The sequence below is a fragment of the Prionailurus viverrinus genome, chromosome D1 (assembly GCF_022837055.1).
Source record: "Prionailurus viverrinus isolate Anna chromosome D1, UM_Priviv_1.0, whole genome shotgun sequence".
Taxonomy (NCBI): domain Eukaryota; kingdom Metazoa; phylum Chordata; class Mammalia; order Carnivora; family Felidae; genus Prionailurus; species Prionailurus viverrinus.
Genome location: NC_062570.1, coordinates 58,231,574 through 58,257,924, shown reverse-complemented (window position 1 = coordinate 58,257,924; position 26,351 = coordinate 58,231,574). Strand labels below are relative to the sequence as shown.

Here is a 26,351-nt window from a genome sequence, read left to right as displayed (position 1 = left end):
AGATAATTTTCTGCATGTGCCATGCTCTGACCTTCTCCCTAATTTGGTATAAAAGGAAGCTCAATGCCACATTAGTGCCATCTGTCCCTGTCTTTCTCCCTACTCTCTTCTCCCGTCTCAGGGATACCATGCTTTAACTGCATTGGGCCTCTCGCTTTTCATCCAAATCATCATACCGTTTCAAGGCTGTTCTGTCTACTTGGAAGGTCTTTCCCTTTTCACTTGGTTAATACGTCATCAAACCTTTAAATTCTTGTGGGGAAATGGGGTGAGGAGGAAAACAATGAATCTCCCCTTGTGAGAAACCTTCCTGGGTTCCCTGTACCTGGGCTACTTGTCCTACCATGAGCTGCCAGAATTCCTTGTGCTTCCTCTGTCTTAGGACTTACTGCTCTGTTGTAATGATCTGTTTGATGACCATCTCCCCTTCCAGATGGTGAGCTTTCTAAGGGTAGAGGCCGTGTCTCGTTTTTCTCTGCACCCTCAGTGTGTAGCAGAGGGCCAGGTATCAAGTAGAGGACAGGAAATATTGATTGAGCTGAACTGAAATGTGGTTGTTGGAACTGCCCTGAGGTTTTGTAAATCAAAGCTGGCAAACACAACCCACTATTTGCAAACAGCTGGCTCCAGATGACCTTAGTTGCTTGAAGGGAGTGATGCTCTCTTTGGTTAGTGCTGTAGGCTTTTCTCTGCTGTCATTCATCATCCCTCTGTGTCTAGCCAGATAGTAGTGGTCACTGCTGCAGGCCCCTTGGTTCTGACACAGGACAGCACATGAAAGCTCTTGTCTGCCAACTTGCAGAGGCTCTGTCCCAGGTCCCTGTCTCTTTTGCCCCCCCCCCCCCCCCCCCCAGTAAATTTGACTAGAAAAGCTAGAAAGGATCTTGTGGTCCCTTTTCTTTCCCTAAGCATAGCACCTAGAAAAAACAATAAGCAGCCAAAGTCCCTTCCTTCCCTCTCTAGTATCCAGGCTGGGCCCTCTACTCTCTTGAGCCCCCATCCTTAAGACAAGAGTTAATTCTCATGTACAAAGTGCCCAGATCTTGTCCCATTTCTGCTGGTGTAATCTCACATCCTGTAAGACCCAGCTTGACTGTGGCAGTGAGAGATCACATTCAGAGATAATCTCCAGGCCTAACACTGTGTCTGAATGTATAGATCTCATTATTTCCTCAAGGCCCTGAATCATTCTATTGAATTTAAAAGGCTTTGGATTGTTTGGAATGTTTATTTCTATGAAATGAAAATAATGTAGTCCTTCATATTGGTGTAGCACTAGGTTATTTCTCCCAAGACCACATACTTGCCCTCAGCTGTTATTAATTGGGGTATTAATCCAAGACTCAGAGAACTGCTAAGAGGAAGGATGAAATGGAGGCAACATATTGCTGTCAGTTTGTAATTGTTCTGTGTTCTATTTTCTAGGCCCTGGGGCAAGAGAGTAATGTGTATCTTTTGTAATGTAGGCAATTTACTTCCCCTTTCTAGAATGGCCCCCTAGGAGTCAAGATGTCTTCTGTCTTGGAAACTGTTTGCACTGTTGACATACAGGAGGTGTCTGTCATTTATGACACCTATTTAGTTTATTGTAACACCCATAGATAGATTAGCTCCCACAGCCACAAGGCTGTGAGGAGACTGTGGCATCGTTCCCAGAAAAATCAGCAAATCAGAATCACTTGATAGTGACAGTCCTAGCTTCCTGGGAACAGAAAGATTGGTTTTGCCAGTGCAGTAACCATAGGGCTAGACTTGGATTTAGGACTGGCTTAGGGAAGAGTTGTTTTAAATTAGCATCTATGTTTTTCCTCAAGTCTGCCTCTTGTAACTCACTGAAAAGTAAAGCCATCATTGAGCATCTGCTATGTGCCAGGCACTGTGTGAACACACGTGATGCTTGGGTGAATGGGACACAATCGCTTCTTACCCAAAGCATACAGCAGGCTAGGAAAGGTAGTGCTCAAAAATGTAACTAACCGTACATGGTAAGTGCTTTACTAGCAGAATGAACTGACAAGAGAACAAAATTAAGGAAGCAATTCTCCCTGAAAGGGTCAGTGAAGGTGTTATGGAAGTCAGCTCTACAGACATGTACTAAATGCCACCTACATCATACACTGAGTATGTAAAGTGAACTGACCCTAGGAATAACCAGCTGCTTGGGATACACTGGGAAACACTGGGGCTATAAAGAACATGATAGAGTTCCCCAGAACTTTTCTGAGTGATTATTAATGATGACCTGACTCTTAGCCTGTGCCATTAGAGTGCCCTGGTCTCTAGCCCACCAGTCTCATTCTGCCTTGCCTGTTCTGCTGAATTACAATAATGTCAGAGTTTTAGAGGGAGTCATATTTGATATGAATAGTAGCAATGATCCCTTTCCATTTCCAAAGTGCTTTCACATCCATTATCTCAGTGCCTCTCAAGCCATGTGCTTTTGGAACACTAGTGATCCTAGAGCCAAACCTCTCCTCAAGTGTACTAATGGCAATCTTCTGCATTTTAGTTTCCACAATTTAGAACCTAAATTTCAGGTTTTTTCCCCAATCAGTTTTACTTGATGAAAACAAATATTAACAGAGAAACTCAGATATGTCTTCTTTTTTTTTTTCATATTTTTTGAGATGCAGAGAACTCCATTTATATAATATAACCATATTTTCTGCTAGTAAAGTCATTCTTGTTGTATATGATCAAAGTATCCTGACAAACATTTTATGGTGTTTCACAAAGAAAAACATGGTTTTGTTAGGCTCTTTGCAACCAACAAATTTGAAAACCATGCCATTTGATTCACCAACTATCCTGTGAGATAGGCAGGGTGGAAAAGGAAACTGATTGAAGGGCATTAATGATTTCTCTATGACATATGTCTAGTGAATGACGGAACCCAAACAAGAATTCAGTTCAGTCCAACTCAACATTTAATGTTTCTGGGCTCAAGGAATAGAGAAATGAATGAGATGTAGTAGCTTCTTATAGGAATTGAGATAGTAGTTTGGTTGCCATAATAGAGAGATCCACTTAATCTAGAGGCATAAACAAGATAGAAGCTTACTTCTCTCTCACATAAAAGCATAAGTAGATATTCTAGCTTTTGGCTTTGCCACACTTACCATACTGCTTCTAACCACTAGTCCTGAGATGGCCGCTCCCTCTTCAGCCATCATGTCCACATTCCATCAAGCAGGCTGGAGAAAGGGAAAGTAGTGTACATAAGCTCTTGTCCCACTGGCCGGAAGTGAGTCATATAACCATACCTAGCTACAAGATTGCTTGGGACATGCAATTTTTATTATAAATGGTCATATACCCTGCTAAAATCCAGCAGTTCTGTTATTTTTTTTTTTACTTTGATTTCCTTAATTATTCTTTCATGAATAAAGTTTGCCATCTGCCAACTGTTGTGTTTCAGCAGTTATCTTATTAAAGGAGAAATGGAGAATAGATATTGAGGAAACTGGCAGGCTCTGCACACTTTGCCTAAAGGGAAAGACAGAGGTTAAGAGAAATGTTTTGGAATTAGGCAGACCTGAGTTAAAGATTCAGCTCTGATGCTTACTAGTTGTACGTCCTTGGATACATCATTTAACTTTTCCAAGCCAGAGTTTCCTAGGCTTTATGTAGGAATTATACTTCCCAATGTTGTTGTGAGAAATAAATTAAGAAAACTTTAAGTACTTAGCACAGTGTTTGAAACATAGAGCCCATAAGTGGTAATGATGATGGTGATAGCATTAGTCTGCCTTTTTACAATCCCGTAGCATTCTATTTTCCTCTCGTAAAACATGCATCTCCTTAAAATTACTTGTTCTGTATATGCCTTTCCTTATAGATTGTAAGTGTTAGTGAGCAGAGATAATGGCTGTCTTATTACCTATCATATCCCTAATGCTAACCATGGTCTTGCTCATCACTAGTGGTCAGTAAATATTTGTTGAATAAATGCAGAGGCATACATGTGATTGGTAGTGGTATATATGGTGGAAGGTTTGCTATGGGAACACATAAGAGTGGTACCTAATTTAACCTGAGGAATCAGGGAGGGCTTCCTGGAAGAACATGAGCTCAGTCTTAAAAATAAGTAGGAGTTGCTCACATTAATCATGTGGGGTGAAGAGTCAAAGACTCTGCAAGGAGGGGAAACCTCCTGGGTGAAGGTAGGAAGACACTGAGATGCAATTGGGAAACTTAGGAATTTTTTATTTTTATTTAAAAAAAATTTTTTTTAACCTTTATTTATTTTTGAGACAGAGAGAGACAGAGCATGAACGGGGGAGGGGCAGAGAGAGAGGGAGACACAGAATTAGAAACAGGCTCCAGGCTCTGAGCCGTCAGCCTAGAGCCTGACGCGGGGCTCGAACTCACAGACCGCGAGATCGTGACCTGAGCCGAAGTCGGACGCTTAACCGACTGAGCCACCCAGGCGCCCCAAGGAGTTTTTCAATCATGGGGTCTAAGGTAGGGGATGAAGGACCATAAGACCTGAGAAGTAGGTAGGTCTAAATCAGTCCTTTTTAAAAGATACCATTTATTGGAGCACCTGGGTGGCTTAGTTGGTTAGGCGGTTGACTTTGGCTCAGGTTGTGATCTCACGGTTTGTGGGTTTGAGCCCCACATTGGGCTCTATGCTGACAGCTCGGAGCCTGGAGCCTGTTTCAGGTTCTGTGTCTCCCTCTCTGTCCTTGCCCCTCCCCTATTTGTGCTCTATCTCTCTCTCCCTAAAAATAAACAAACATTAAAAAAAGATACCGTTTATTAAGTAACTACTATATACCCTTAAGTGTGTCTGCTTACTGCCCTTTCAACTGCAACCAGCAGCTTGGGGAGTTAATCAGCATGGTCCAGCAAAGTAGCTTGTGCTGAACTTGCTATGGAGGTGGGCTGTTCTTTATGTTTAAATTGAGATTTGGTCTTTCACGTGTCTCTTCTCTCTCTCTGAACTGTAAATTCCTTGAGGGCTGGGACTGTGTTTTCTGTTTTGTTGATGTCTTTGCTGAGAGTGATTGAATTAGTACTTTGCATACAGCAGGTGCTTAATAAGTGTTTCATTCTGTAAAGCATGCCAGTAGGATGCCAGGAGCATGATTACCTCCAATTTATAGTATAATAATGCTCTATTGGTATGCATTACTCAACCTTTTTTAAAGATACCATTTATTGAGTAACTGCTGTATACCAGATGCTGTAACTACTAGGTACCAGGCTTTAAAAGCATTATTCTATTTTATAATATTATAGTATACTTAACACAATGAGCACTGAGTAATGTATAGAATTGTTCACCTGAAACTAACATAACACTGTATGTTAACTATATTGGAATTGAAATTTAAAAACTTAATAAAAAAAAAGTAAAAAAATAAAATAAAAGTGTTATTCCTTTTTATAACATTATAAATAGTGTATTTTATTCAATCCTCAGATATCCTAGTTATTAAAGGCCCTATCTGAGGACTCTAAGACTCAGAGAGATTAAATAACTTGCCTAATTGGCTAGTAATTTTCAGAGCCAGCATTTGAACCAAGGTGGTCAGAACCTATGTGATGTCTATGCTATTTCCATTTCATATAAATTTACTATTTCAAGCATCACAAGAACTTTAGGTGTTACAGGTGAAGAAACTGACACCTAGAGAGGTCATTCAATGTCATTTAGTGACTAAGCAGACAGGATTTGAGTCCAGATTTTCTTTGGCTTCCATCTAAGTATAGTGTTCTTTATGCAGTACCAGGCTGTGACTTTTGGCCATCCTAGTCAGGGCCAGGCCTTCTGTCTGGTGTATGTCTCTTGAGTATGTCACATTGAGTTATAAACATAGTCACTTGATTTCTGTGCACCTCATAAACTCAGTATGGACTGTTCAGAGTACCATCACCAAATCTTTCAGGTCCCCAGGTATAAATTAAAAAAAAATTTTTTTTTAACGTTTATTTATTTTTGAGAGACAGAGACAGAGCACAAGTGGGGGAGGAGCAGAGAGAGAGGGAGACACAGAATCTGAAGCAGGCTGTAGGCTCTGAGCTGTCAGCCCAGAGCACGACTCAGGGCTCGAACCCACGAACTGATGAGATCATGACCTGAGCCAAAGTCGGACCCTTAACCGACTGAGCCACCCAGGTGCCCCCTCAGGTGTAAATTTTTAAATTTTCATCACCAGAATTTTTGGAAGCTAAATATGCTGCAGGCATATTTGCCTTTTCATTTGAGGATTAGGATGGTACTATTCCTTCCCAATTTTCCCACCTGGAAAATGCCACCTATTAGGCAGATATTATCACTTTCACAGAATCTAGAGGAGAGAGCCTGGGCTTGGGGCTACAGACCCAGCTTCCAGCCATGGTTAGACATAAAGTGGTTATCTTTGCCATGTCCTTACTATTGTGACTGTGAACAAGTCGTTTCCCCCTTCTGGGTTTCAGCTTTCCCCTTGGTTAAAATTAGGGAGGGAAAGAAAGAGAGACTGTATTGTTTCTGAGATCCCTTGCAGTTACAGCAGCCTGTCATTCTAATCTGACTCCTTTCGCTATCTGCCTGTTCCCAGCAAAGCTTCCTAGTAACCTTGGGCAAGTGAGGTACTTTCAGAGGATCTCAGTTTTCTCTCTGTAAAATGGGGATAATAATGTAGACTTTTTTTTACAAAAATGGTTTAGTAATATATCCCATGGCCTATTTGGAAGGTCATAGTACAATCCTATAGGGATCTAAGAATGGCCACCCTGGGCCATCACACACTGAATACAGGTCAGTCACAGGAATGCCGAAGTTTGATGGTGGATACTAGTAGTCCATTGTCCCTGCTGCCTTTCTCCTATCTTCTCTTCCTTTCCTGCCTGACTCTCCTCCATGTGCAACTAGGGTGGGCTTCCCCAAACACAGCTCATGTACATCCTTTGCACAATATCTTTGTTTTTTTAATTTTTAAAAAATATTTATTTTTGAGAGAGGGAGAGACAGAGTATGAGTGGGGAAGGGGCAGAGAGATGGGGAGACACAGAATCAGAAGCAGGCTCCAGGCTCTGAGCTGTCAGCACAGAGCCCGATGTGAGGCTCGAACCCACGAACTGTGAGATCATGACCTGAGCCAAAGTTGGACACTCAACCAACTGAGTCACCCAGGCGCCCCTGCACAATATCTTTAATAACTCCCCATGGTGGTCATAAGGTCATAAACTCAGGCAGTAGGGTTAGAAAGGAGGGGATGGATATGAGAAAGATTGTACGGGTAAAATTATAGGAACTGGTGACTGATATTATATGAAGGCAAGCTCTTGCTGGCTATGCTGTGCCCTGGCTCAGAACTGAAATATAATGTCACAGTGGGCTCCTGATAGTGTGGATCGGTCCAGGCATATCTAGGCCAACACAGAAAAGCAAGTGAGATGCCAAGAGGGATACTGGAATCAGCTTTTTTGGTTTTGTTTTGTTCCCCTAAAAGTGACACTTTGAAGAGCCTGGCATTTTCCCTGGTTATAAAAGCTTTCTAAAGGCTTCAGAGAAGCTCCTCCCCTCTCTGCTGGAAAATTTTAGCAGCTCCTCATTGCATTCCTACGTTAGCATTCTTCACAGCTCTGACTGCAGTGCTGAATGTCTTGATGAGAAGTCTGGATCATTGCATTTGGCCACGAATGTGGTAGGCTCTGAAAAAGAGAGAGACAAGCTCCTGTTCTTTGATGGTTGGTCTCTAGAGGTTGGCTTCTCACTCATAGCAAAGTCTAGGACCCTGGGGTGGCCACCACTGTTAAGAATTTTAGCAATGAGAAATTATAAGAGACTATATACATAATAAAGAAGTGGGGAAGACTTTCATCATAAAGATAGGAAATCCAGAAACTATAAAGGCTATAAAAAGAATTTTAGCAATGCAGAGGCTGCAGTGGAAAAATCCCTGTATTGGGGGTCAGGAGGTCTGGGTTTTAGTACCTAGGATCTGCTTGTCTGGCTGTGTGGCTCTGGGGGACATGTTTAATTTCTCTGGCCTTCTTATTCTTCCCCTGCAAAGATGAAGAATTGGGACACAATTGTCTCTAAATGTGTCCAGTTCTAAAATTCTAAACTTGTGATTCATTGCATGTTTTCTCTTTGCCAGGCCCTGTGCTAGATTGGAATATAAAAGTGAAAATAGCAATAAAAGTTTATATATATTCAGTGTTTAATTATGTGGCACAGATTGTATTAACCACCTTACATAATGTTTTGTTCAGTTTTCAGAACATCCCTGTGAGATCAGGTCTGTCATCAGTATTACTGGTCTTGTGAAAGGATCATTTCTTGGTCTTCATCCTACTCTCCTAGATTGGGCCTCTGCTACCTTGGACTGACCCGGGGAGCAGTGATGGGAGAGAATCATTCCAGGTGCTTCGCCAGGAACAGTTCTGCTGTAGTAGCTACTAGGCTGTTGGCTGTTAGATAAGGGTGACTTAAGACATGTAAATAGAGATAGATTTTTGACCTTTTTCTTCAAAAAACTATTTCTTTTTTTTAAATGTTTATATTTTTGAGAGAGAGAGAGCACATGCCACATGCAAGTGTGCACACCTGTGAGTGGGGGAGGGGCAGAAAGAGAGGGAGGCAGGATCCCAAGTGGGCTCCGTGCTGACAGCAGAGAGGCTGATAATGGGGCTCGAACTTACAAACTGTGAGATCATAATCTAAGCCGAAGTCAGACATTTGACCTACTGAGCCACCCAGGCGCCCCTTGAAAAATCTATTTCTACCAAATAGTAAGACTTATCGTAAATGTTCAATAGTTAAGATGTAGTATTGGCTCAAGGACAGACAAATAGCCCAACAGAACAGAATAAAGAGTATAGAAACTGATCCATATATCTGTGGGCACTTAGATGACAAAAGTGACACTACCGTCCAATGGTGCTAAGTCAACTGGACTGGATGACTGTGAAAAAAAATTACTCTTTTAAAAAAAAATTTTTTTTTAAATATTTATTTTTGAGAGACAGAGAGAGGCGTAGCATGAGCAGGGGAGGGGGAGAGAGAGACACACACAGAATCCGAAGCAGGCTCTAGGCTCTGAGCTGTTTGTTAGCACAGAGCCCGACACGGGGCTCGACCTCACAAACTGCAAGACCATGACCTGAGCCGAAGTCCGATGCTCAGCTGACTGAGCCACCCAGGCACCTCCAAAAAAATTACTCTCGACTCCTATTTCATACAATACACAAAAATTACTTTAAGATGGATTGTAGATCTAAATGTAAATATTAAAATAATCTACAACTAGAAGATGACATATGAGAATATCTTCACAATATTAAGGTAGAAATTTCTTAAACAGGACACACAAATCACTATAACTGTAAAAGAAAGAATGAGTAAATTGAATTACATAAAAAATAAGAACTACTCATCAAGGTGCACTATTAAAATATGAAAGGGAAGCTATAGGGAGGGAGCAGATATTTGCAGTATGTATATTTAACAAAGGATCATATCTAGAATATAGAAAGAATCTACACATCAGTAAGAGAAAGGCAGACAACCTAATCTAAAAAATGGGCAAAATACTTGAATAAGCATGTTACAAAAGAGAGTATCCAAATGGAAAGGTGCTCAGGCTCAATAGACCCAAAAGAACTGCAAGTTAAAACCCTAATTCATTACCATTTAATACCAACCAGGATGGCTAAAGCAAACCAGAAAACTCAACTACACTAAGTTTTGTGTTGGCAAGAATGTAGAGCAGTTAGAACTCTCATTTATTCTGGTGGGAGAAGAAATTGGAAACATCTTTGTAAAACTGAGAGTACTTATTAAAGATGAACATATGCATACTCTATAATTCAATAGTTCAGATTGTAGGTATTCATGATGTACTATTAATTATGGACATATGTTAGAAACAATCCAAATTTCCATCAGCTGTAAAAAGGATAAATTGTTGCATATTCATACAATAGACTACTAGAGCAATGAGAAGGAAAGGACTGCTATTTCACCAAATACATGATGAATCTTACAAATATAATGAATGAAAGAAGGCAGACATAAAAGATAACATAGCGTATCATTCCATTTACATTAATTTCAAGAACAGGCAAAATCATTCTATGGTTTTAGAAGTAAGAATAGTGGTCATTTATTTGAGGATCACGAGCTTTTGGGGTGCTAGTAGTCGTCTATGTGTTATTCAGGATACTGATTATACAGATATTTTCACTTTGTGAAAATTCATTGAGTTGTGTACTTATGCGTTTTCAGTATGTGTATTTAAAATTTTTTTTAATGTTTTATTCATTTTTTGAGAGAGAGACAGACAGAGAGACAGAGCGCAAGCAGGGGAGGGGCAGAGAGAGAAGGAGACACAGAATCCAAAGCAGGCTCCAGGCTCTGAGCTGTCAGCACAGAGCCCAATGTGGGGCTCGAACTCATGAACCGAGAGATCATGACCTGAGCCGAAGCTGGATGCTTAACCAACTGAGCCACCCAGGCACCACTTTAGTATGTGTATTATATTGCAATAAAACTTTTACTAAAAAAATTTTCTTAAAAATATAGTAGAGTTTAAGATTCTAGTTTTGAACTGACAAAAGATTAACTTTATTAAAAATTCAAAAAATATACAAGAGAAATAGCTAAAAAAGTCTCCTTCCCACTCCTATGCCCAAGCTATCCAGTTCCCTCACAGGGAGCCAATGATATTAGTATTTTTGTGCATCCTTCCAGACATATTTTTAATATATGAGCAAATAAATACGTATGTAATTACACACACACATGCGCGCGCGCACACACACCCTTTTTTGGTATGCATGGCAATATTCTGAGCATGTTATCCTACAGTTTGCTTTTATCATTTATTTTAAAGACTTTTCCATATAGTACAGAAAGAAATTCCTGTTCCTTCTTAAAGCTGCATAATGTATACTATTGTATGAATGTTCCATGATTTATTTAACAAGTCCCCCCCTCTTGATGGGGATTCAGGTTAAATTATTTCTGGTTGAGAAGATTTCTTGATCCTGATCTATGTTGGGTTAAATATCTATTTTCCCAGGCCTCATTTTAACTTTTTACCACAGCCTGCACAGGTTGATATGTAGTGGAGCAATACAAAAGGGTAAAGTAGAAATAATTTGTCTATTTCTTGGGGCGCCTATGTGGTTCAGTTGGTTAAGAGTCTGACTTCAGCTCAGGTTATGATCTCATGGTTTGTGGGTTCAAGCCCTGCGTTGGGCTCTGTGCTGACAGCTCAGAGCCTGGAGCCTGCTTTGGATTCTGCGTCTCCCTTTCTCTCTGTTCCCCTCCTCAACTAATGCTCTGTCTCCTCTGTCTCTCAAAAATGAACGAATGTTAAAATTTTTTTTTAATGAAAAAAAGAAATAATTTGTCTATTTCTCAATTTTTTTAAAGAAAGATTGGGGGCTCCTGGGTGGCTCAGTTGGTTAAGCATCTGACTCTTGGTTTCGGCCCAGGTCATGATCTTGCAGTTCATGAGATCTAGCCCTGTGTAGGGCTCTGAGCTGATGGTGGGGAGCCTGCTTGGGATTCTCTCTCTCTTCTCTCTCTCTCTCTCTCTCTCTCTCTCTCTCTCTCTCTCTCTGCTCCTCCCTGTGTGCACACACACTCTCTCTCTCTCTCTCAAAATAAATAAACTTAAAAAAAAAAAAGGAAGACTAAATGACTGCAGAAATTGAAAGCTGCAGGGGCTGGAAGAGAACTAATCCTGGGTTTCCTTGCAATTGATTTAAGATTCTAATGAAAGCTAAGGATTCTTTCCTTCAGAAAAATATGCATGCTGGTAAAATTTTGCATATAAATTTTGGGGTTGATAGACCATTTGAAATTCCTCCATGGATTCTAGATTAAGAATCAAAAAACCCACCAATTTGAAAATTGGGAAACTGGGGGCCAGAGACGAGAGATGGGTTTCATATCAAGTTAATTGCAGAAGATAGTCACTTGTATTTGTGTTAAAGGAATGCCAGCAATATTCCCTCTCCTTTTGTTGGCTGATGTCATAGCCCAGACTGGTAAGGGAAGCTACTCTTTCCTTCCCAAAGAAACTTCAATTTGAAGGTAGGGTAACCTAAGACAAAAATGGTAAATTTATTTGAAAGATTGATTTCTTTGATAACAAGATGGGATGGTTAGAATTTTTTGTGTAATACTTTGATTTATTTTCTTTCTCCTTTTGTTTTTGGTTCAGCCCAAGAAGAAGAGAGGAAAAGTGGAAGTGAGACCCATTAATTTGGGAACAGATTATGAATATGGGGTTTTAAACATTCACCTGACTGCATACGACATGGCCCTGGCAGAGAGTTATGCCCAATATGTTCACAACCTCTGCAACCATCTATCCATTAAAGTTGAGGAAAGGTATGAAGGATGCCTTTGCATGGGATGTTTTTGGTGTGAGTGGCATGCTCTGCTTTGTCGTTAAATGAGGTTTTGAGGTATAATTTACATTTAGTAAAATTCATCCTTTTAGGTATATAGTTTACCACAATCAGAATGTAGAACAGTTCTATTAACCCCAAAATTTCCCCAGTGCCCTGGTGTAGTCAAATCCCAACCAACAATTGATTTGCTGTCCCTGTTGTTTTAATTTCTCCAGAACATCATGTAAATGGAATCATACGGTATGTAGCTTTTTGTGTCTGTCCTCTTTCACTTAGCATAATATGTTTAATATTCATCCATGTTTTTGCAAGTATTTTATTGCTGAGTAGTATTCCATTAAATGCTGGACCTTAATTGGTTTATCCATTCACCAGTTGATGTACATTTTCATTGTTCTCTAGTTTATTGGTAATTATAAATAAAGCTGTCATAAGCATTCTCATGCATATATCTTTTCTCCTGGATAGCTACCTAAACCTGGGATTTGGAGATTGTATGGTGAATGTATGTTTAACTTCGTAAGAAACTGACGTCTGTTTTCCAAAGTGGCTGCACCATTTTGTTTTCCCACCAACAATGTATGAGAATTACAGTAACTCCTTTTCCTGGGCAGCACTTGGTATTGTCATTTTTTTCCCTAAAGATATATCTAATAGATATATAGTATTTCATAGTGAGTGGTCTTAATTTTCATTTCCCTAATAAATAATGATTTTGATATCTTTTCATGTGCTAATTTGGTGTATATTTGCTTTGATGACTGTTTGGATCTTTTGTCCATTTTTAAAATTGGGTTGTTTGTTTTCTTATAATTAAGTTATGAAAATTCTTTATCTATTTTTGGATACCGGTTCTTTTTCAGTATGCTTTGCAAATATTTTCTTCCTTTCTGTGACTTATCTTGTCATCTTCTTAGCTGAGTCCTTTGGAAGGCAGACTTTTTTCAAGTTTGATGAAGTTCTGTTTATTAATTTTTTTTATTCATGCTTTTGGTGTCATATCTAAGAAAGTATTGTCTAACCCAAGATCACAAAGATATTCTCCTGTGTTTTCTTCTAAAGGTTCTATATTTTTAAGTTTTACTTTTAGGTCCATGATCCATTTGGAGTTATTTTTGTATATGGTATGAGATACGAATCAAAGTGTTTTTGGGTTTTTTTTTTCATGTAAATAACCAGTTGTTCCAGCACCACTTGTTAAAAAGATTTTCTAGCTTTTATCAAATTGTCTTAGCACTTTTTGAAAGTCAGTTAACCATGTATGTGTGGGTATATTTCCGGACTCTCTTCTGTTACAGCGATGTATGTATCTATACTTATACCAATACCAGACTGTCTTGATTACTGTAGCTGGATTACTGAAACTACAACTTTTTTTTTTTTCAAAATTATTTTGGCTATCCTAGGTCATTTGGTTTTCCTTAAACGTTTTATAATTATAGTTTGTCGATTTCTACAGAAAGGAACCTGATGGGATTTTATTGGGATTGTGTTGAATCTGTAGGTCAATTTGAAGAGAATTGACAACTATTTTGATTCCTCTGATCCTTTAACGAGGTATATCTCCCCATTTATTTAGGCTTTCTTCGCCTGCTCTGGTTTTCATTTACTCTTTGGATTTGTTGGAAAACTGTAGGGGAAGAGAACTAACAATTACTGGCTATCTACTCCAGGCCAGGCACTTTACATATCTTATCTCTCAGGGTTTCAGAAGGTGTGCCCTGTAGTTTGCTTTAAATAACATTAAATCACATGGTGAGAGATTTCTTCCCTTTTTAACTCTCATTTATCCTAATTATGTCAAGGAGAGATTTTTTAGTGTGGTTCTGGTATGTCCTTAACACCACTCTAGCACCTCCTAATCTTTATAGCAGAGAAAGGACCTCAGACTCAAGAGTCTTTGGCTAGCAATCATGTCTAACAAGAATTTTATACCATTATTTTGTTTCTGTTGTACTTTTTTTTTTTTAATATATGAAATTTATTGTCAAATTGGTTTCTATACAACACCAGTGCTCATCCCAAAAGGTGCCCTCCTCAATACCCATCACCCACCCTCCCCTCCCTCCCACCCCCCATCAACCCTCAGTTTGTTCTCAGTTTTTATCTGTTGTACTTTTTATTTTTTTTTTTTAATTTTTTTTTCAACGTTTATTTATTTTTGGGACAGAGAGAGACAGAGCATGAACGGGGGAGGGGCAGAGAGAGAGAGGGAGACACAGAATCAGAAACAGGCTCCAGGCTCTGAGCCATCAGCCCAGAGCCTGACGCGGGGTTCGAACTCACGGACCGCGAGATCGTGACCTGGCTGAAGTCAGACGCTTAACTGACTGCGCCACCCAGGCGCCCCTCTGTTGTACTTTTTAAAAGTAAGCTCTAGGCTCAGCATGGGACTTGAACTCATGATCCTGAGATTAAGAGTCATGTGTTCTGGGGCACCTGTCATGTGTTCTGTGGTTCAGTTGGTTGAGTGTCTGACTCTTGATTTCAGCTCAGGTCATGATCTCATGGTTCGTGAGTTGGAGCCCCACGTGGGGCTCTGTGCTGACAGCATGAAGCCTGCTTGGGATTCTCTCTCTCCCTCTCTCTGCCCTTCCTTCTGCAAAATAAATAAACTTAAAAAAAAAAAAAGTGTCATATATTCTACGGACTGAGCCAGCCAGGCACCCCCATTGTAATTTTTTTTTAACTTCTATGGATGGCAGCTGATACTGGTCTTCCATTTACAATAGTGATATAAAGTCAGGCTTACTGAGATATAGTTTAAATTCAGTAAAATTCACCCCTTTAGTGAACAATTTCTGAGTTTTGACAAATGACAGTATGTACTATCATCGTCCAGATGTAGGACATTTACATTATCCCAAGAAGTTCCCTCCCACGTTTGTAGTCAGTCCCTCCTCTTAGCCCTAGTCCCTCACAACTAATGATCTGTCTTCTGCCCCTATAGTTTTTTTTTAATACTTTTTTAAAAAAATGTTTACTTGGGGCGCCTGGGTGGCTCAGTCAGTTGAGCGTCCGACTTCAGCTCAGGTCATGATCTCGCAGTCCGTGAGTTCGAGCCCTGCGTCGGGCTCTGTGCTGACAGCTCGGAGCCTGGAGCCTTGCTTCGGATTCTGTGTCTCCCTCTCTCTCTGTCCCTCCCCTGTTCATGCTCTGTCTCTCTCTGTCTCAAAAATAAATAAATGTTTAAAAAAAATTTTTTTTTTAAAGTTTACTTATTTTTGGGAGAGAGAGAAAGAAGAGAACAAGTGAGGGAGGGGCAGAGAGAGAGAGAGAGAGAGAGAGAGAGAGAGAGAGAAAGGGAGACACAGAATCCAAAGCAGGCTCCAGGCTCTGAACTGTCAGCACAGAGCCCAACATAGGACTTTAACCCATGAACTGCAAGATCATGACCAGAGCTGATGTTGAAGGCTTAACCGTCTGAGCCACCCAGGTGCCCCTATAGTTTTTGCCTTTTCCAGAATGTCATATAAGTGGGATTATACAGTATTTTTCCTTTTGAGTCTGTTTCTTCCACTTAGGATAATGTATTTGAGATTGATCTATGCTGTTGCCCGTATCAGGTAGTTTGTTCCTTTTTGCTGCCAATTAGCATTTCATTGAGTGGATGCTTGTTTGTTTATCCATTCAACAGTTGAAGGACATTTGTATTGTTTCCTGTTTTGGGCAGTTATAAATAAAGCCACTATAAACATGTACAGCTTTTTGTGAGAACATGTTTTCATTCATTTCTCTAGGAATTTGATTGCTGGGTCGAATGGTAAGGGCAGTGGATGTTTAAATTTATAAGAAACTGCCAAACTGTTTTCCAAAGTGGCTTTACCATTTTCTTACACACCAGCAACTTGAATTCCAGTTGCTCTACATCTCAAGTCTCTCTTTTATTTTTTTTTAAGTTTATTTATTTATTGAAAGAGAGAAAAAATGTGAGCAGGGGAGGGGCCGAGGGAGAGGGAGAGAGAGAATCCCAAGCAAGCTCCACGCTCACTGTGGAGCTAAACGCAGGGCTCAATCTTATGACTGTGGGATCATGACCGGAGCAGAAATCAAGAGTTGGATGCTTAACCAACTGAGCCACCCAGGTGCCCCTCAAGTTTATTTTTTAAATAACTTTTTAAGTGAACTGATTTAAAGAAAAATCATTTTGGTGGTTTGCCATTTATTGCCATATTATTTAAAGAATAATCATTTTGGTGGTTTGCCATCGTGGCAAGTAATACGTGGCCCGGTGTGTGGATATGGTAAAAATTATACTTTCTTACTCATTAGATAGCAGTATATTCCCATTTTGCAAATGAGGAAACCAAGGCCCAGAAGGCCCAAAAGTCACAAAACCAATAAGTGGCCTAGATTTAACTCATTTCTGCCTGACTCCCAGTATTTTTAATCGTATAGGGTCTAATTTAAATTCTTAAGCTAAATTTGAACTTTTAAACCTTGGTAACGTGGAATATAACTGTGCTAAACATGCACTTGAAAAGATTGGATAATAACCTGTGACTTGAGCTCTCACAGCTAATAGTACTTCAATTGTTTTAGGCCTAAAGATGTGCTTTATCTTTTCCTGATGCCCCAGAGAGTTGGTTGCTCTTTGAGCACTTGACGCACACTTCTATCATGTCACTTAGTGCTTTGGGCCGTAATAATCTATTCATGTGTCAGCTGCCCTCCCTACTGACTAGTGGGAACTGTGTTCTTTTTTATTTCTTTAGCATCTAGCACAGGACCTGCCACATGGGGGACATTAAGCCGTTGTTGAAAGAATGACAGGTTCTTGAATGTGACTGAACAATGCAAGTGTGTGGTGTATATGGTATACATTTCCTAGAGTTTAATGAAAGTGTCTTTAATTAATGAATTAAAATACTTATCGAGTCTATTCCTGCTGTATGGTTGGTATTGTACTAGACATCCTGACTGGAGGATACCAAGGAGAATGTCCCTGATTTTAGGGAGTGTGTGTGTGCGCGCATGTGTGTGTGTGTGCGCGTGTACAGCGTAATGTGGAAGGTGGTAAGTGAAGGATGAAATGCAATGTCAGTTCAAGGAGGCTGAACAGCATAATAATTTAGAACAATGCTTCCTGAAAGTGCCACTCTGCAAAGATATCAGAAGCTAATGCCAAAATGTACATTAGTGCTTTGCTTCCTTCATCAAGAAAGTCTCACTATTGAAAAAAAAGATGTTGGCTGAATTAAATGTTGGTGTGTTTAATGACTGTTGCATGCTTCTTATCTTGTAACGGACTGATAACAAGCAGTTTGTTCACCAGCAACTTAACTTGCCTATGGACCATACTTTGAGTAACAATTGGTTAAGAGTACAGGCTCTGGAATCAAATGGCTTGTGTTCAAATTCTAGTTCTACCAGTTGTTGGCAATATGACCTTCGGAAATTCTGAACCTCAGTTTCCTCATCTATCTAACTGGGATGATAATTTTCTTATTCCTTTAAGTTCTGAAAATTAAATAAGAAAGTGTATGATAGCACTTAGCAGAGAGGCCAGAACATTGTAAACACTCTGTAAATAATATTGTTATTAACAGCTACTGAGAATATATATTTTTTTAGCTGGCAGGGATTAGGGGTAGCTTCTCAGAGGTTGTGGTGGCAAAGAGGCATTAAGTGTCATTTACAGAATGTTATCATACCTATAGTGGGTTAATTCCCTGAAATAGTGTTTTACATTTTTAGAAGGACTTTTTAAAAGGTGCTGTTTTTAAAACCTGGCTGTGGAAAGCTCTGGCTTCTTTTGAGTAAAGGCAGGAACGCAGTAGCATTTGTTGAGCACCTACTATCAGCCAACCATTCTGGCTTTTTTTGTATAATGTTGCTTGATTCCAAGAAGCACCTAAGCACCTAACACATAGTGAATCAAAGTATCAACTCTGTGGCCAGACTGCTAGGGTTTTGCTCTGGTTCTGCAGCATTCTTATTGTGTGGCGTTGGACAGTTTACTTAAACTCTGTATCTTCGTTTCCTCATCTGTAAAATGGAGTTAATACAAGTTCCTACATACAAAGGCTATAGTGAAAGTTAAGGGAGATAATATATTTAAAGTGCTTATAACTGTTCCCAACGAGAGTTGGCTGCTACTATTATTATTATTTATTAATATAATAGAAGCTTGCCTATGGTCATACATCTAATAAAAGGCAAGGTCTGGATTTGAATCCACGTTTTTTTCAAATTCTCAATTCTTTGTAATTGGTTCTACATGCAGCTTTCAGTGTGATCTTTCTAGAATGGAAATATTATCATGTTAGTACCATGCTTCAAATCCTTCTATGGCTTCCCATTCCTTTAGGATCAAAATGAAAGTTCCTCACATGGCTTGCTAGGTGCTCTATGGCCTGGGCTTGCTTCTGTTGCCTTAACTCATATTTCCCGTTCCGTCTTCCTCTCCCTCCAATTAACAGAGGCTTTGATTTTATCCCTTTCCACCTCAGGACCTGTGCATATGCTTGCTCTCTAAAGCTTAGAATACTCTTTCCCCTTTACTTAACTAACCCTTGCTTTTTTCTTAGCTTCTTCAGAGAACCTCATTAAATTAAGTCTTTATGTTAAATATTTGGGAGAAGTAAAGATTATATAACTTCCCTCTCATGGCACTCATTCCTTACCCTCGTAATTACTTGTCTCTTATTGGTCTTCCTTCTTAGACTCTAAGATCTATAAGGCAAGGACTCTCGATCTCCATTAGCAGTGTAACCCTAAGACCTTTCCCAGTACCTGACACATAGTAAGCACTGAATAAATATTCATTGACTTGGATTGAGTTTTAGTAGTCATTGGCATGATTCTTAGAACAGCAGAATGAATGATGTGCTGCTTTTTGCCTCTTTTCTAGCTCATTTCTCCAAATAGCACAGAGCAGAAAGAGATGTTCGTTTTCAGCAACTCCCTTCTCTGCATTGATTGAGGTTTTCAGACCATTGTATTGTTAGGCATTCTCACTGCCCAGCTTTTCAGAGATAAAATGATTTTCTTTTCTTCTGATTTTCATTTCATCATGATCCATTTTTCCTCTGGGAGTGGTGGGGTAGGGTTCTGACCTTGAGATGGAATTGGGCAGGGGAGCAAAGTGTTGCCTTTTGTTCTATAAATGGTCTGCACTGCTGCAGCTGCAACTCACCCAGGAGGGGAGAGGAAGAGGTCCTGCAGGTTTCTTAATCTGCCTGCCTCCCTTGCTGAGCAGCTGCCTGGAGATGGAAATCTTATTCATCTGGGAGCAGCTTCCAAGCCTGAAGCTGATGTAGCCCCTGTGCTTTGTGGAGACTAAAAGCATCACTCAGCATCACTCTCTCTAACGCTACTTTTTTTTCTTTTTCCTTGAAGTCCACTTACGTTGCTTAAAATGGAGGTATGATTTATATTTAGTGGAATCCATGGATTCTAAGTTCCCTAATACCCCAACAGGCTCCCTTGTGTCCTGTCTCAGGCAGTAAGAATGCTATCCTGAAGGTAGCATTATTTTGTCATTTTAGATTGACTTTTGACAATTATTTCATTTCTTCCCTTCTGCTTTCCCTGTCTGATCGTTCAAGTTATGTTTATTGCAGAAAATTTGTAAAATACAGAAAAGTGTAGACACTGAAGAAAAATTACACGTATTCTTACTACTCAAAGGCCTATTCTACCTTGAAATGACCAGAGTTCCTAGTATTTCTTTGTCAAAGTACGTCAAACTATGGTTTTTCTGTTGGTTTTCTCTGAGGGCTTATCAATAGCTGCTTCACTTTTTTGGAATGCTGCCTAGGCAAATGCCTATATGTTCATTCTTTATAACTTGATAAAATGCTACCTCACCTGTGAAGTCTTCCCTGAGCTCCCTTTCTCTCTCTTGTCCCTGTAATATTCAGTATGTGACTATTACTGCCTTTTTCTTACTGTAGTGAAGATGTTTGTGTACTTTCTTGTCTCTCCAAAACACTCTTCTTAGTGAGCTCCTTTATTTATTTATTTATTTATTTATTTATTATTTTTTAATGTATGTTTATTTTTGAGACAGAGCAAGAGACAGAGTGCAAGCAGGGGAGGGGCAGAGAGAGAGGGAGACACAGAATCCGAAGCAGGCTCCAGGCTCTGAGCTGTCAGCACAGACCCCAACGCGGGGCTTGAACTCATGAACCGTGAGATCATGAGCCGAAGTTGGACGCTTAATCAATTGAGCCACTCAGGCACCCCTTAGTGAGCTCCTTTAAAGGATAGGCTACATATTGCCCAGTAGTGTGCCTAGGACAAAACAGGCTTTGAGTAAATGTTTGTTGAATGAATGAGTGAATGAACAAATGAACAAAATCTTGTGAAGTAAGTGTTGAATAGAATGCATGCTCAGTGGCAGGAATGGACAACTCCCACTTTAGTTAGTCAGTCTTATTTGCAGAATGTCAAGAAAGAAAACTAGCGTTTTAGAATACTTTTTACTTTCCTGAAAGCTTTTGGAAGAGGAAGTCAGAGATTGTGCTAGAAAGTGGTAAGGAATGTTATTTAGGGAGGTTACTTGGAAGTTTGCAGTACCTAGCGTTTACTCTTTATAAGGGCAAGGGAATTTGCATTTGTAGTCATATTATGCCGGGCAAATTACTTATATAATCTTATTTAATCATTGCAACAACTCTATGAACTAGGTATCATTATTCTCATTTTGTAGCTGAAGAATCTGAGACTCAGAAAACTGAATTAATTGTCCAAGGTCAAATAGGTAATAAGGGGCAGAGCCAACATTTAAATCCAGGACTATCATGTCTCTAATCCACTTCCATTATTTCCATTATTCATTTCGTAGAGAGCCATGCCCCTTGCTATCAATTGATGAAGCTTTGTTTGGCATGAAAATTCAGGAATTCTATTGTTATTATTCCATTTATCTTCATTTTGATGACCTTTTTGACAAGATAACACTAATACCATATTTCTGTGTAGCCATCGATCCTATTTTATCACCACACCTGGTCTTCACACGTCTATTAATTTAGACCTAGATTATAATCCCCTTTATTGTGGAATAAACTGAGGCCGACAGAGACAAGTAACTTGCCTTAGTAAATATTGCTAATAAGCTAAAGGGCCAAGATTTGACCCTAAATCCAGTGTTCTTTTCACTGCAGCATGTAGATCTGCTGAAGCTTATTATAGCAAGCATAGTCTCTACAACAGTATTTCTCAAGCTGGGGACATTTAATAATGTCTGGAGATAATTTTTTTTATTAAAAAAATTTTTTTAATGTTTATTTTTGAGGGAGAGACAGAGAGCAAGCAGGGGAGGGGCAGACAGAGAAAGGGAGACACAGAATCTGAAGCAGGCTCCAGGCTCTGAGCTGTCAGCACAGAGCTCGACACAGGACTCATGAACCGTGAGATCATGACCTGAGCCAAAGTCAGACGTTTAACCAACTGAGCCACCCAGGTACCCCTGGAGATAATTTTTATTGTCACCATTTCAGGGGGGTACTGTTGGCATCTTGTGGGTAGAGATTAGGGATACATAGGCCAGACCCCCCGCAACAAAGAATTATTTGGTCTAAAATGTCAATAGTGCTGAGGTTGAGAAATTATGCTCTTTTAAAACAGTTGGGTTTCATGCCTCATTTCTCCAGAAGAGGTGAAATACCCAAGGTTAGCCTCCAAAGTGATGAGGTTAATTCTTTTAGAATTGGCTTTTCTTTAGTAGCAGTGAATAGTTATTAATCACCAGATTTTATTCAATGTTCTATCAGGCAAGAACTAGGGATGCAAAAGGCATTAGACATGGTCTGTTCCTTCAGGGAGTTTAGAGGTTTCTGGAGGAGGTTTAAGAGGATCTGCTTACTTTACCCTGGTTGCAGATAAACTGCCCTAGATTCCAGGAGTCACTGCATTGCAGGAGTGGCTGTACTCAGGGACCACCCTGATTCAAGTGGTGCTGCTGACTTAAAGGAACCCTCCTCATAGCTGACTCTTCCTTCCCATAGTTATGCGATGCCCACCAAAACCATGGAGGTATTGCGGCTGCAAGACCAAGGCAGCAAAATGTTCTTGGACTCAGTTCTTACCACCCATGAGCGAGTGGTTCAGGTAGGCACTCTGGGAGAAACTTGAAATGTATTTGCCTCTCCTGGTTCTTCTTCTATTTTTTTCTCCTTCTACCATGCCCTTCTCTTCCTGTTGCCTGCCCCCTGAAATGATGATGTTCTCCAGGGTTTAGTTCTTGATCCTTCCATCTCTCCTTGTGTAATACCTTCCCTCTATGCAATCTCACTCATTCCCCGGGTCTCAGTGGCCATCATAACATACCGACATCCCCCTGATACATATCTCCCAGTCCTGATGGGTTATATACTAATAACCCCTAGATAACATCTCCGGTCCTGATCTCTCCGTTGAGCTTCAAACCTGATATCCACTTATTTACTGGACTTCTCCACTGGGATATTCCACAGGTGTCCTACACTCAGCATATATAAAACCAATTGTAGAGGAACTGACGTTTTGCTTTTTAAAGTTTATTTTTTTAGGGGTGCCTGGGTGGCTCAGTTGGTTGAATCTGTGACTTTGGCTCAGGTTATGATCTTGCGGTTTGGGGGTTTGATCCCTGCTTCCAATTCTGTGTTTCCCTCTCCCTCTGCCCCTCCTCTGTCACACTCTATCTCTCTCTCTCAAAAGTAAACACTAAAAAATTTTATTAAGTTTATTTTTTTAATTTATTTTGAGAGCGAGAGAGAGGGAGCTTGTGAGCAGGGGGAGGAGAAGGAGGGCGAGAGACAGGGAGAGAGGGAATTCCAAGCAGGCTCCCTGCTGTCAGTGCAGGACCTGATGTGGGGCTTGATCTCAAATAGTGACATCATGACCTGAGCCGAAATCAAGAGTTGGAGACTTAACCAACTGAGCCACCCAGATGCCCCCTAACAGCTTTATTGAGAATTTTATTCATATACAATTTACCCATTTAACATGTACAATTAAATGGGTTTTAATATATTCACAGTTAGGCAACCATCACCACAATTTTAAACAATTTCATTACCCCGAAAGGAAACGCTACCCATTTGCAGTCACTCCTCCTTCCCTGTCCCCCCCAGCTCCTGGCAACCACAAATCTGTTTCTGCCTCTATGATCTTACCTCTTCTGGACATTTCATTCAAATGGAATTATACAATATATGGCCTTTTCTGTCTGGCTACTTCCACTTAGCATGTGTTCAAGGTTCATCCATGTTGTAGCAGGTATCAATGCTTCATTCCTTTGTATTGCCAAATAATATTCCCATGTATGGACATCACCCCTTTCTGACCCACTCAAGAAGTATATTAACAAGACGTATATATTCCATAATATATGTTCCATAATATAACATTCCGTAACAGAATGTTAAGGTAGTAACACCTTAAATCTATTATGCTAACTTTAAAAATTAAGTACTTAACAATCTTTAGTTCTTTAAATATTATCAGAAATAAATTATTTGAGATACAGATCTTAAGAAAGATTTATCTTGCCACTGAGGCCCATAGGATAAAGTTTGATCTCTTTAGTGCCTAAATACCTTTATGATTCTCTTCCTGCTTTTCCTCTTCTCACCCCATTCATTCCAGCCATACATGGAACTCATTTTAATTCCCTAGTACTGTGTGATGCAACACACTTTACTGATTTCTTCTGCTTTGAAAACCCTCCCGATTACTGCTGAATTCTCCTAGTTTACTCCTGTTTTTCTTCAAGACTCCACCTAGAAGTTACCTTTTTTTGGAAGCTGTCTTTGACCTCCTTAGGTTAGGAGATATTTGTCTTGTGGGTTCCTGCAGCCCCCTGCATGCCCTTCTACTACACATCTGATTCGCCTCTGGATTCTCCGCACAGGGTCTGACACTAGTCCAGTCTATGTGGGTACACCTGAGTTGAATCAGAAAGTCATCCTGGACTTGATAACCTCTTGGTCCAGTTATGACATCCATTGTCTGCAGGAGCAGACACTAGCCATGACTACTATGTTGGCAAGCAGACACTTTGATGGCAAGAGGAATCCTGTAGAGGTTGGCTCTGAAACTGGCTCTGGGTGTTAATCCTCTACCCAAGGGCCCTGTAGCTCTGCTGAAGCTGACATCTGAGCCCCTGCCATGTCTGCCCAATCACCTGGCTTTCAGTGCTCTCTCTTAGAGCATCTTCTTTCCTTTGCAGATCAGCGGTTTGAGTGCTACATTTGCAGAGATTTTCTTGGAAATAATCCAAAGCAATCTTCCTGAAGGAGTCAGATTGTCAGTGAAGGAGGTATGTGCTAGTTTGAGAAGAGGCCCCCTGGTGGCCCACCTGTGTTCAATATGGATAAGAGCATCTGGCTTTAGAAACAAGACAGAAATGTGGGTAATTTAGCCCAGATAATAAACAGGAAAGGTTTGCAGACTGGTATAACTGTGGTCATTATCCTGCCTCTTCCAATGGATCAGGGATGATCCTTTATGAACCACAGGAGCAGAACTCCATCACAGTATCCTGGTGTTAGGGGTGAACCCATGGTTGTGTGCAGAAATAACATGATTTAAGATTACATACAGTCTAATTAATCAGAACACAAATAAGGAAATGTACTTTAAAGAAGAGTTTCCTGGACCTTTAAGGCTTGACTGTAGCCTGACTGAAGAATGCCAATCAGAAGGAAATTTGGCATGCAAAACTTAGAAAACATTAGGAACTTCAGCCTAAATACTGAGTATTTGGGTCCATATGCCAAGACAAGCCTTGTTATGACACAGATACATCAGGTCATTTTAGACTGATGCAATTTGCTGCATCCAGCTCTCCTTGTTCTGAGTCCATGCTTGTTAATTCTCTTCTTGTTATTCGGGTTTCACACAGATCTGTATACAGGAGAAAATGTGCTGGTCATGCTGACTTAAATATTCCAGTCCTTATGTCTTTCCTATTGTAGATGGAGAATTTGGGCATTGCCTCTCTTTAAATGCTTCTAATGATATACTCAGCATTCTGACATTAATTCTTTATATGTCTGTCTTCTCTCACCAGACTTAAGTTCATTTAAGGCAGGGAGGAAGTCCGATTCAACTTAGAATCCCTAGTATCTAATATAAGTCTCATGAAAAGTTAGTTGAATCCGAATCATTCTCTACAGAGCTGATGGCTTTTTTTAACGTGTATTTATTTATTTTTGAGAGAGAGAGAGAGTGCGAGCAGGGGAGAGGGACAGGAAGAGTGGGAGAGGATCCCAAGCAGGCTCCATGCTCAGCACAGAGCCTGACTCAGGGCTTGATCCCACAAACTGTGAGATCATGACCTGAACCAAAATCAAGAGTCATATGCTTAACCGAGTGAGCCACCCAGATGCCCTGCTTTTTTTTTTTTAATGCTGTGTATGTATGAATAACTGAAAGCTCTGTAGTAATTCCCACTTACTTTCTTTTTCTTCTCCCCAGCACACTGAAGAAGACTTCAAAGGAAGGTTCAAAGCTCGGCCAGAACTGGAAGAACTGTTGGCTAAGTTGAACTAGCTCATTGCAAACCCTTTCAAGCCAGGACTGGTGATATTGAGTGCCAAGGGGAAGAGCTTCCTGGGTGGTCAAAATTAAGAAGATCCTTTAGATATTGTAACTACCCATCCCCACTAGCCAGGAATGCCTCCTCTCTTATATGGAGGAGTGTTGCCGATTACCACTTTCCTTTGAGCCAACCTAAGACATCCTTCATCTAATAAAAATCTGCAGCTGGTGGACATGTGCGTATGTGAGAAGTCCGTCCATTCTGTGGAGTATCTTTTATTTTTTTATTTTAAGATTTTATTTTTAAGTAATTTCTACACCCACCTAGCAGCGTGGGGCTTGAACTCACAACCCCAAGATCAAGAGTCATATGCTCCACCGACTGAGCCAGCCAGCTGCCCTGTGGAGTATCTTTAAGGGATTCTATTTTCTCTTTAGCACAAAAACATACTTCCCTTCAATATTTCTCCAGTTAGAGTGATCTCATTCTTTAAAGCAATCTGGCATTGAGTCTT

General features: G+C 40.2%; 1 protein-coding gene across 1 annotated transcript in view; it reads left to right on the top strand.

The window, feature by feature from the left end:
• Positions 1–26,069, top strand: part of MRPL48 (mitochondrial ribosomal protein L48) — a 62,138-nt gene extending 36,069 nt beyond the window's left edge. Inside the window, exons 9-12 of the mRNA XM_047823203.1 lie at positions 12,171–12,340; positions 22,320–22,422; positions 24,524–24,613; positions 25,774–26,069. Of these exons, the coding sequence (XP_047679159.1) occupies positions 12,171–12,340; positions 22,320–22,422; positions 24,524–24,613; positions 25,774–25,848 (438 nt within the window). The 3' untranslated portion in view covers positions 25,849–26,069. The remainder of the gene's footprint in view (positions 1–12,170; positions 12,341–22,319; positions 22,423–24,523; positions 24,614–25,773) is intronic.
• The last annotated feature ends 282 nt before the right edge of the window (positions 26,070–26,351 follow it).